This window comes from Rutidosis leptorrhynchoides, chromosome 10 (genome assembly GCF_046630445.1).
Source record: "Rutidosis leptorrhynchoides isolate AG116_Rl617_1_P2 chromosome 10, CSIRO_AGI_Rlap_v1, whole genome shotgun sequence".
In the NCBI taxonomy this organism is placed as follows: domain Eukaryota; kingdom Viridiplantae; phylum Streptophyta; class Magnoliopsida; order Asterales; family Asteraceae; genus Rutidosis; species Rutidosis leptorrhynchoides.
This window is the reverse complement of record NC_092342.1, coordinates 296,227,617-296,240,894: the sequence shown is the minus strand read 5'-3', so window position 1 is coordinate 296,240,894 and position 13,278 is coordinate 296,227,617. Positions and strand designations below refer to the sequence as shown.

The 13,278-nt window shown below is 33.6% G+C and overlaps 1 protein-coding gene across 1 annotated transcript; it reads right to left on the bottom strand.

The window, feature by feature from the left end:
* Window positions 1–3,159: 3,159 nt before the first annotated feature.
* Window positions 3,160–8,155, bottom strand: LOC139873440 (polyadenylate-binding protein 2-like). Its single transcript, XM_071861366.1, has 9 exons — window positions 7,575–8,155; window positions 6,526–6,644; window positions 5,767–6,423; window positions 5,603–5,680; window positions 5,419–5,508; window positions 5,168–5,305; window positions 4,882–5,061; window positions 4,593–4,790; window positions 3,160–3,564 (listed from the first exon to the last, which is right to left on the bottom strand). The coding sequence occupies exons 1-9, from the start codon at window positions 7,837–7,839 to the stop codon at window positions 3,316–3,318; spliced, it is 1,974 nt and encodes a 657-aa protein (XP_071717467.1). The 5' UTR covers window positions 7,840–8,155; the 3' UTR covers window positions 3,160–3,315.
* Between the last annotated feature and the right edge of the window lie 5,123 nt (window positions 8,156–13,278).

Genomic DNA, 13,278 nt, shown 5'->3' with positions numbered 1-13,278 from the left:
AACAGAATTAGGTAACAGTGGAGTAGTAGCACTCCTGTTTCGATTGATTGTCAACCGATCAAAGAAAAAGAAAAAATATATATATAAATGGAAGCGTAGCTCAATATTACACATATGGGGGCTGTTTTAGGTGGCGGATCGTCTTAGGAATCTGCTGGAGTAGCGGTTGTGGTAGCTGTAAACAGGTAGTAACGTACATCATCATTGCAGCAAAAATAACGAGGGTGGTGATAACCTTTCGAATAGCGAATGTGGTGGATGGTTTCTTTTGTGGCTCCTAGCGAGAAACAGAAACAATTGAGGGAAGGTGGTGGTTGTGTTAAGCTATGGTGGTGACAGCCGCTGATGGTGGTGGCGTGGAGGGTAGCCTCGGTGGTGAAAGGTTGCAATGGCAATAGCAAAACAGCGGGGTCGATGGTGGTTTTGGTCTTTGTTGAAAATCCTTGGACCGAAAATGACAAATGGGTTTGTTGGTTTTCAATCGAAAACATTTCGAATAGAGGCGGTAACAAGTGGCATATGATGGTGTTGGATTATGATCATAAACAGAAACGAAATAGTGGTGGATGGGTGGAACCATGGTGACGGGTTTGTTGATTTTGGTGTTGTGGTTGTTGTGTGTAGAAGTCAGAAACATTGATCGATGGTAGTATGTGGGTCGGTGACAAGTTGTTGATGATGAATTGATAGTGGTTTTTCGAAGGTGTTTGTAGGGTGATCATGGGTTTGGTCTTGGGTTTACGAAAAGAAAAGAAAACAAGAAAGAAGGAAGAGGGATGGATGATTTACACAGAGAGAGTTCAAGTGTGGTGCTTTTTGGGTAATGATGATCGAAATGGTTTATGTATGTCTTTATCTATATGCAATGTAGGTATATATGTATATATGACTTATATTATGAAACAAAAATAGCAGTGTGAATATGAATAAATATTTCAATGTCCAGTTGCCATTTTGTACCATATATGTATTATATATATATATATATATATTTCTAATGTGAATCAACAATAGTAAGCAGTTTAAGATTTAGGTTCAATTAGACACAGTGATTAAGTGTCGTATAGTACTCAATCAATCAATTATTCTCCATAAAGTAATAGATGAAATGAAATTCAGTTGCCTAGCACTTTCATACACAGTAATTGAAATAATAATTTTAATATAATAATAATTAATAAATTTAAACGTGTGATAACAAATATAGCAGTATTTCTTTTAAATCTCAGTGCCGACAGTTTTCACGGACTGTGTACCGTACCCCGTTGTTAAATTAGTGGCGGATAAAAGTGTTCAGAAAAATCCTAAATACATTTTTAGTAAGCCTAAAATTTATAGAACTCATTTTCGGATTACCGTTTATATTAAAATCATATAAGTTCGAATTAAACTTCTCTAAATAATAATTGAAACGTCCAACGACTAATACAATCGTTTAATAATTACATTTAATATATATATATATATATATATATATATATATATATATATATATATATATATATATATATATATATATATATATATATATATATATATATATATATGCATCTATATACAAATAGTTGTTCGTGAATCGTCGAGAGCAGTCGAAGGGTAAATGAACAGTTCACAATTTTGTGACTCAACCTAACAGACTTTGCTTATCGTGTCGAGATCATATAAAGGTTAAAGTTTAAATTTGGTTGGAAATTTCCCGGGTCATCACATGGCTTGGTGGAAAACAAAAGAAGACATAGACACCTATCCAGTATTATCCGCTATGGCTCGTGGCTTATTAGTCGTCCAAGTTTCAACCGTAGTTTCCAAATCAATCTTTTTCTCTCAGTGGTCAAATTATATCAGAAAGAAGGTCAAGACTTGCCCCAAAGCCGTGGAAGCATGCGTATCTTTGAAGGATTATTTAACGAATTATAACTTATACAACAACAAAACAACAATAAAACTCAATCTCATATAAGTTGGGTATGATGGAGGTAAGATGTAGACAATCTTTCCCCTATCATAGAATAAAGAGAAGTCATTTCTCTACCCAGAGTGAAACAGCTCAAGAGTAGATAAAGTTCAATTTAGGCTCTAAGCTCGCCAATAAATCGACATTTGCTGCTGACTCGATTAATAGAGCCAAGGAGTATAATTTTTAATTATACGGAGTATTATTTATAGTTGTTCAAGCGTTATAAATTGTAAAATTATATTGATTATATTATTATTGTTCAAACATTTTAAAAATAGAACCGGTAAAAACATAATCAGTAAAAAGCGAAACCGATAAAGATCAGAGTCCGGAAAAAATCCAGGAAAAGGGTCGAGAACCAAAAAAAACAATTCAAAAAAAATCCGACACTGAGAACCGGAACCGATCCAAAACCGGTTATTGTGCATCTATACTACTTGATCAGAGGTGTTGTAATCGCAAGTCACTTCTTTTTCTCATTTCACCATCTTATTGCATTTCTGTCTTCTTTAGTTCTTTATAATTTAGTGAAATTTGATGGACAACTGTTACTGGGCGGATTAATTGATTTAACAGTTAACCAGTTAAACGACAGGTAAAATATAACATTTAACATGTCGGCTTTCTATAAACCAACTCGTGCTTATCCCTAAAAGAAACGGTGAAATCACCGGGAAGTGATGATGAAAACACATCAAAACAAGTATAAGGAACTCGCGCGACCACAAATTGTACTAAACCAAAATAAGAATCTCGATAAAAAAAAAAAAACGTGTTTGTCGAGACAACAATCCCCATAGCATTGCACCACAAATAGCAGATTGACACATGCAATGCTTCACCTTCAGATATAGAAAACCACCATCATACAACAACAACAATAACAACAACAAAACCCAATACCACCTAGGTGGTGCAAGGAAATGTGAGATGTAGACAATCCTTCCCGTATCCGAGAATAAAGACAACTCTCAAAAGTAGAGAAAGTCATCCCTTTCTGTATTCGACGGATAGAGAGATTGCTTCCGAGTGGACCTCCGGCCAAGGTGGTAGCGAGACCACCATCATAATGCAACTTAAATCAACAGCGTTCTTGTAAAGGGCCATAGCTAGATCCACCTGTATCACATTCAGATAATTGCATCCCAAAATACAACACAAGTACATGCAAAAAATAAAAACAAAAGCACAACAAAAAGATCCCCAACAATAAGTCGTATTTAAAACTTCAAACACAAGATAGCAGTTTAACAGTCAAAGAAAGTCAACAAGCTTCAACATCTGAAATCCGACTCAACAAACTGAAATTCGACTCAACAAAGCTAGTATCTCCCTTTCTAACAAGGGTAACAGACAGTTTAAGAAACGATGCCATCGTTCAAAGACAAGGCAGCAAGTTGATCAGCAGGGCTGCCAGGCTGTTGCTGCTGCTGAGAGACGGTCCTGAGGACCTCCATAGCTTCTGCAACCTTGGCTTTAAGAGCATCTGGGGACTCAAGCAAGTGAAGAACCTCAGTCTGATCCATTTCAAGAAGCATCCCAGTCACCTTTGCAGCTGCTTCAGATTCAAGCTGCTCCACTAGTGGGTACAGATTCTCACCCAGCATCTACACAACATTTATCCAAAACTACATTTATTATTTAGAATAGAAAAAAAACAAAAGCATCTTGAAGGTAATGCAACAGAAACATAAAACAAAACAAGCATACAACATACAACAATAACTTGTGAATAAACTAATACGAGTACTACTACGAAATCAATATGCCCTGACAAGGTTATCCCATTAATACAGACATGGTTGCAAAAGTCACGAGTCCGGGACCAGTAGAGGACGAGACAAGGACGAGTCGGATGTTGACCAACATTGATTTTTAGGAACAAAATTAATTTAACAAATATACAATACACAAATATATATCAAACATAGATACATGACACAAAATCTAATTTAAAAAATATAAGTTTTTTAACTTGACTTTGACCAACTCAAACCCGACTCGGCCCGACTTCTACAACAGTGACTACGGTTACGATGAAAAGTGAACAGTGATAGGAGGTCATGACTTACCGAGTCCCAATTCTACTATATTGAAATTGAAATTATAGCAGTCAAACACTCACCACAAATATATATATATATATATATATATATATATATATATATATATATATATATTATAGGTAATGGGCCTCGGAGACGGATCTTTTTGCAATTTGTATTTAATTTACCCACCAATGTCATATATGCAACAGTAAAGTCAGTTGTGTCCCTAAGGTTAGATATGCCAATAACCAATAAACTAATACAATTTAATATGCGTTCTATACTTGAATATCTCAAAAGGGTCATGTAAATTTTAATCAAGAAAATGAACTAGCAGCCATCTTAGAAATTAATTCCAAATCATATCTCAATTGCTTTGATTCAATATATCAGATGATATTTACCATCAACACATACTTGTATAATCAGACTTAGCACACTAGCTACTGATAGATCATGATAAAACAACAAGTGTTTAATATTTAACCTGGCCCGTCTCAAGACATATAACGAAGTGAATCCTAACAGATCACTTGAAAACTTAACAATGCTAACAAACTAAAACTTAAATAAACGAGAAGTCTTACAGTTCTCTGCTCTGTGGGAGAAGCATTTGCAAGTGCAGAAGCTAAAGCACCGATTGGAATCGGCTGAGAAATTCCAGTATCACGCAACTGCATGCCGTTCCCCATATCATAAGGAACCGAACCAATACCTCCACCCATTGAAACATCAGCGACATTACGACCAGGAGGGTAACGATACACTCTCCCACGAGGCATCATCTATATTCCCAGAAAAAAAAAAGGTAATTGTTTTAGGAACTTTATTATTATAACTCGAAACAAAACATAGCAGGTACTGAATACAACAAACCTGCTGCTGCATAAGAGGAAGCGGCTGTTGCTGATTCTGCTGCCCGGGAATACCAGCACGCCTTCCACCGGGACGTGGGCCCTGCTGACCTTGTGGGACCATTGGCATGAAAAAGTTTGGCATTGGACCGCCACCTGGACGCATGCCCGGAACAAGTTGCTGCTGGAATCCAAAACCAGGCTATCGAGATGCAACAAAAAAACAGGTGTAAAACAAATCGCAAAATAAACAATTTTCACATTATAAATTAGAAGCCCGAGAAAGAACATAATGGAAGTGAGATTACTTGGGGAGGAATGAAGGTGGGCTGAGCTTGACCAAAGAACATTTGTTGACCAAGACCGGGACCGCCAGGTGGGTACATCGGCATACGAGGAGCTCCAGCAGGTGCCATCGAAATCGGGCGCATCTGGGCAAACTGTGCCTGCATGAATCCAGTAATTAACATAAACATTTTTTTTATTTTATGGTAAGAACATAATATAAACTCATAAAACACCCTACTAAACCCAATAAAGAAAAAGAACAGCAACAAACCTGCAACTTAGCCCTTCTATCTTCCTTGCGTTGCGCAAGTGCTACATAAAGAGGCTTGCTCACAATCATCTTTCCATTCATCTCCGAAAGCTATGAAGACAAAAAAAAAGAATTAGCCTTTACACACATCAAGTATATTAACTGTGAAAGAAACAAACAAAAAATTGAAGAGTTAACCGCTTACGGCTCTAGAAGCTTCCTCTGCAGTCGAGAATGCAACAAAGCCTGATCCTTTACTTGTCCCATTAGGATCACGCATGACCTGTCAATAAACATAAACATAAAAATTATTTCCCAGTTCATAATTCGTAACCTTACTTCAAATACACGTCTTAGTGTTTTTTGTACCTTGCATGAAGTTATAGTACCAAAAGGAGCAAAATAATCCCTCAAATTTTCATCAGAAACAGTATCATCTAAATTCTTGATGTACAAGTTCAGCCCTTGTGACTTGTCCACAACCTCTTTCATACTTTGCTCAAATCGTTGTTTCAATTCCTGCTCCCTTTCTGACTTCTTCTGAGCTTTTCCAACGTACCACTCTTTATCGTCAAACTTTTGACCGTTGAGACCCTCGACAGCTTTAGCAGCATCATCAGCATTTTCAAAGTTTACGAACCCAAAGCACCTGGACTTGCCTTCTGCATCCCTCATAACAACGGCACTGGTAATTGTCCCATATTCACTAAATGCCTTGTTTAAATCATCATCAGTTGTTGATTCAGAAAGGTTCTTAACAAAGACATTAGTGAACTTGGTCTTGTCCACAGCTTGTTCTCTTTCTTGCTTACGTACGAAAGGACCCACGTACACTTGCTTATCATTCAAAAGCATGCCGTTGAGCTTCTCAATAGCTTGTTGTGCAGATTCATCAGATTCATACTGCACAAAACCGTACCCTCTCGACTGACCATTTGAATCAGTAGCAATCTTGCAAGATAGAATGTTTCCAAATGTTGAGAAGGTATCATGCAGCGCTTTCTGGTCAATGGCTTTATCCAGATTCTGAATAGTTTAAAGAAACAAAGCACGAAATGTCAATCATAACCAAATCGAAAAACCAAAAACGTAAGGCAAAAGATGGAAACTGGTATTTAAATCAAAAACCTTGATGTAAATATTTCCAGAGCCACTTTTGCGCACACTGGGATCACGATGAGAATACATGATCCTAATCGCCTTTCCATTCAGAGGTGTGAAGTTCAGCACCTCGATAGCCCTAGAAGCTGTCATTAACAAAATGGTACAGAGCATTAATCAAACTAAAAACTAACAGAAAACGACAACTTTCAAATATAACAACAAATAAGAACTGCAACAAGATAAAAAAAAAAAAAATAGCATCATAAAACACTAATTAAGCAAACTCATTTCATTAACCATTTCAAACCAATTAATATAGGTCAATAATATCATTAATATGCAACATTGAGCCGTTTTTTAGTTTAAATGATTCCAACTGTTACTAGTTCACTTAACAAAAAGCTAATATGTTCTACTCCTTTGTCCTAGAATGATCACAACACAAACTTAAACATAAAATTCATTAAATTAAAATGAAGATAATAACAGTACAAAATCTTTCCCTCACACAAAATATTACTGATGCAATCAAATCAGAGCATCATTTTCATATTTATCTACAATCATTGCAAAATAAAATCAGCTAACAATTGCATTTTCGTATACTCTAGACATAAACAAATATATACGAATTTATTGTACATTTGTACACAAATTTCTGTATAGTCTACACTTATACAATAGCAGATACATACACACAAATGTGTGTCACACACGCAGACACATCTATATCTATACACATAATACATGTACACATAGTTGTGAGAACACACAAACAACTATATCAATAAACATATATACAATGACACATATATCATATATGTTTGTATACACACAAACACATACATTTCAGTAAATTTTATAACTAAGAATATACAAATATTTATATATACACATATATAAATAAATTATACAAATATTTACACACATATAAATGTAAATATATACGGTCATAAATATACACACACATATACATACGTTTATAAATACATACATATACCCATAAATATAATAGATATTAAATATTAAATATATTTATAATTTATAATTAAAACAAAAATATAAGTAATTACCATCTTGAGGGTTGACATAGTTGACATAGCCATAACCAAGAGAGCGTCTGGTAGACAAATCTCTACAAACACGAACAGAAACAACTTGACCTAATTGATTAAACAGCTCATAAAGCTGTGAATCAGTAACGTTAACCTCCAAATCACCAACATACAACGACGTCGGAACAAACTGCGGAACAACGGCAGCACCGCCTCCACCACCACCGTTCACCGATTGAGGTTGTTGTTGTTGTTGTTGTTGTTGCATAACTTGCGCCGCCATCTCAAAACCCTAGCAAAAAAAATATTATACTTTTTTCGAATTTTTCACTTTTTTTTTGCTTTTATAACTTCCCTCTCCCCTTGTTATTGATAAATTTTCGGTTTTTGATAGAGATGTTGAAACCCTAATTTTTCGATTTTCTGATTTTTGATGAAATAGATTTTTGTGTTTTTTGGAATTGGATATAGATATATGAAATCAAAGTGAGAGAGGGAAGGATGATAGATATGGATAGAGTAGTCGGAGCTCCGACCGGAAACAGCGGTATCGCCGATAGGTTACGGCTGGGAGAAGTAAGAGAGATTGTAAGGTAATTTGGGAAAGGTGAGAGATGAAAGGGGGTTTTCAAGGGCGTATAAAAATGGCAAAGAATAGACACGTGAGTGGCATGTGAGGGGGTTGTTTGTAAATATGTGAAAGATATGGAGTAATTATTTTAATTTAAATTGCAATGAATGAGTTTCACATTAATTAATTTTAGAACTAAATTTGTAATTTGTAATGTAATTTTGTAAAAAATAAAAATTATTATTATTATTAACTACGAGGGATTTCGGCGTGCCTTTTAGTATATAGGTATAATCGTACATTTAACATAGAAAAATTAGTCACACAATAGCAAGATTATAAAAGACGCGAGACGGGATCGAGACCATGAAACATTGAAATGATTAAAACAGAGTCGAGACGAGAACGATACGAATGTTGATTAAAGTTGGCTTAAATAAACATAAACACTTAAATAATTTTTATGTTTAAAATTTAAAATATATATTAAAGGTAACTTTGGCCAAAATTCGACTTTTCTTTAAAAAATTTATTACTTGCAAACTGAATCATCATATAATTTAAATTACACTCAGTTATTAAAGCATATGGTGTTCTTGTTGTCTTCCTTCTAATTGCTTTTACACTTCAGTTATCAAAAAATCAAATTAATACAGTACATAGAAATTACATTTATTGAGTTACGGTAATTTGTTTATAGAAAAATTATGTTCATCTTAAAAAATATTAAGGAACAATTCTATAGGGAGTAAAAGAGAACCACGATGTTGTTATCCTCCATTTGCCATGGTTGAGAATTTGTTATTTGATAACAGACTCAAAGAGGATAAATGGGAGGCTTACATTTAAAAATTTAAAATATCGTTACCCAATGAAAATCGAAGATAACTACTAAAGATGGGATTAAGATGCATAAATTGTAGATCTTGCGTTTGTTTTAGAGCTTTCATATTGGACCTAACTACCCATTTGACCATCTCTTCTCCTCTTTTACTTTTACAGCCCATTGCCCCCCATTATAATTATAGATTTATAAATTTATAAATATTATTAGTTATTAAAATATATATTTTCGGATATTCGGATATCCGAATATCCGAAAATTTTGAAAAGTGCTATCCGAAATCCGAATCCGAAAAACGAAAATTCGGATATCCGATTTTACGGATATTTTCGGATCGGATTTTCGGATTATTCGGATTGCGGATTCGGGTTCGGATATTATGAACACCCCTAGCGCGAGCAGAGTGTCAACTTTTTTTTATGAGTTCTAAATCAAAAACATCATAAAATTTAGGTAAAAGGGTGATGATCCCTTAATCTAATATGATAATATTTAAATGTGAGTATTACTTAAAAAAATATTTAATAAACTATGAATCAATTTATACATAGTACATTTTAACATATGTATATAAACATATGTTAGTAGCATCTATACTATATGTTGAGTCCCTAAGTAATTATTGACTTAAATATGACAAAACGTGATTAATAACACTAAATGTAATGTGTATACAACATAGGTTTACTTTAAATATTCTAAGTCTAGAAACAGCAGTGTACCGTGTACGTTGTGTCTTAGTGTTTTTTTGTGTTGCCTTAACTATCAGTACAAGATAATTATATGAGAAGGGTTCTTCGTAACCAGCAGAAGGATGATGTCGAACTAGAAGACTACAAAAGAAGTGACCAATACAAAACATTAGATGAATTATGTTGTCCAAAAGCATAATTGTTTCCTGTTTTTTTCTACATTGAAGCATGGCTATTTAACTGACATCGAAGACGAAGTTGAAGAGAGAAGGACACAAGTCGACGGTTGACAAGTGACCTTACAAGACAACGTGCAATACAGAGGTATAATCCATGCGCAATTCATGGTTATGCCTAATGTCAACGCCTGAGTAATTACTGACTTAAATATGACGAAACGTGATTAATAACACTAAATGTAATGTGCATACAACATAGGTTTACTTTAAATATTCTAAGTCTAGAAACAGCAGTGTACGTTGTGTCTTAGTGTTTTTTTGTGTTGCCTTAACTATCGGTCCAAGATAATTATATGAGAAGGGTTCTTCGTAACCAGCAGAAGGATGATGTGATGACCCGGAAATTTTCGACCAAATTTAAACTTAATTTTTATATGTTTCCGACACGATAAGCAGAGTCTGTAATGTTAAGTCTCAAAAATTTTGAGCTGTTTACGTAAATTCATTTATACCTTTGATTATTCCCAACGATTCACGAACCTTTAATTGTAGATAGGTATGGGGGTGTGTGTGTGTATATATATATATATATATATATATATATATATATATTAATTTGAAATATTATATGTTGTTATTATTAAATGTAATTATGTAAAATAAAATAAAAATGATACTATGATAATTATTAATTAAAAACATATCTATATATATAAATAATGCATATTAAATATATATATTTTGTGATTTCGAATCTATTCAGTAAACGACTGTTACACTCAATTGTCATTTGATGGATATTACATGAGTAAAATACGAACTAATATTATTTTAAAATAAACGGTGATCCGAAAATGAGTAATATAAAATTTCAGGCTTATTAATAATATATTTAGAAATTGTTTGTCAAATTTTAAAACTTTTTATATTTTGCTTTGGGGTTGGGAGTGAATGATTAATGTAATTTTTATTTAATAGTTAATGTTCAAATTTTATACCATCATGACCAAAATAAATAAATATACTTAACTTAAAAATTTGGAATTTTTCCGAAGACTTTTATCCGCCACTAATTAACAATGGAGCACGATATACCAGTCCGTGTAATTTTGTCGGTAGAGTACATACAAATTCATGGCTGGTACCTTTTAAAAATTACTATTAGATTACTATTGCATGTGCACGATGATTATTGAATTCTTATAGAATATATAATATATTATTATTATATATATTACTCTAATATATCTATATATCTAGTATCTGTATATATATATATGTTACATATTCAGTCACCACAATTAAATCCATCACCATGGTTGTTGAACTCACCACCGGAGTACCATCAATCATCTCTCTCTATTATATACATATACATACTTACATAATAAATCCATCAATCTCTCTGCCCGTTCATGTTTAATAACCGAGAACACCACCGGCCGTTGCAACCTTCCACAAACCACCACCTTCATTCTCTTTATAACCAAACACCTTATCAATGATCCTGTTTGAAACTACTAAGGTAATTGTTCCTGTTAGACTTCATCACCCAACACTAATGTCATGAACCAACCATCACCAACAAAGTGTAACTAGTTACTGTTACAATTCCTTGTTACTTCTACTGCGTATTTTTCTGTTTACAGCCCAAATCAACCATCACCTCATCATCACTTTTAATCTATAACCACTATTACAAACACCATCGAATAAGAAAACCTGCAAGTTGTTCTAGTTATTGTTCACTGTTACTGTTTGGTTTGCAGCTCTCCTAATTCTGCTCGAACTAAACGGCCATATCACCATCAAAACCACCCCAAAACCACTTGGATTTTCTACCTTTCTACTAATCATTTTCTATTGCAGGCCAAACTCGCCACCCTCCTCATTTGTGAAACCTAACCATCGTCCACCATGTGAACTCCGGCCACCGTGGTCAACACCACAACTCACCACCAACATCAAATTTCCACCACCTCTATCACCTATCTGCCACCTCCAACAAACACCATCTTCCTTATAATTAATCTATAGCTGCCAACAATTCTGTTTCCTGTTTTGGACTAAAACAACACAAACCTACTTCCTGTTTACACGATAAATCCCCATTAAAACCACCGTAAATGGCTGTTGCAATCGATTATTAACTGCAGTCGACTATTTTTTTTCTGTCCGTTCGAGTTGCTGCAGAACCTTTGTTGCTTCCCAGTTCTATTATAACGTAAATATAGAAGATGATGAGTGATGTGCGTAGAGGTGTATACGAAATAGTTATATTTTTGTTACGAAATACTATTAAATACGATACAATTTTACACAAGTTATTTATTTATTTATAGAGTGGATATACCTAAACCTTGCTACAACACTTATAGGCAGTGTACCTAATCATACAGTAGTGTAGTTTTTAGTAAGTCCGGTTCGTTCCACAGAGATCTAGCCAAGTTTAACGCTATATTTTTAAAACTATATTTGTATATATATATATATATATATATATATATATATATATATATATATATATATATATATATATATATATATATATATGTGTGTATATATATTTATATATATATATATATATATATTTATATATAGTGGTAGGATCAAGAGGGAAGTAACCATTCGAGGGGAAGCGGGGGGAAGCAAAAACTTTTTTTTTTCGTTTTTTGAAAAAACTTTGTTCACGAACATTATAGATGAGATGAAAATATGAACATTTAGTAGAAACACTTTGTGATAAATGTTTTTAATTTGGCGAGAAAACGCTCGAAGAAGTAATATATAACAATTATCGTGTTTTTCGAGCTTATTTTGAGGTTTTAGCTATCGGGGTTTAGATATTAGGGTTTAGATATTAGGGTTTATAGGGTTTAGATATTAGGGTTTAGAAATTTAGGGTTTAGGTTTTAGATTTAGGGTTTACATTTAGGATTTAGATTGAGTTTTTAACACGAACGGTTTAGAGTTTAGGGTTTAGGGTTTAGGGTTTCGTGTTTTGGGTTTATGGAATAAACCCAAAACACCAAACCCTAAACCCTAAACCCTAAACTCTAAATCGGGCTAAATTTTACTTCACAAAACATGAAGAAAAAAAACGTTCATATTCTTCACGAACAATATTATCTTGAATGTTATTTTTGTCGATCGTTTTCCCGCCTAAATAATAACATTCATCACGAAATGTCTCTTCTAAATGTTCATATTTTCGTGTGATCTTGATGCCGGAAAAAAAAATTAAAAAAAATGAAGAAAAAAAATTTGCTTCCCCCCGCTTGGTTACTTCCCCATTGATCCTGCCCCTATATATATATATATATATATATATATATATATATATATATATATATATATATATATATATATATATATATATATATAAGTAGTATTATTATTATAAAAGGGGGTTTTTATAGTTTAATGACCGATTTGT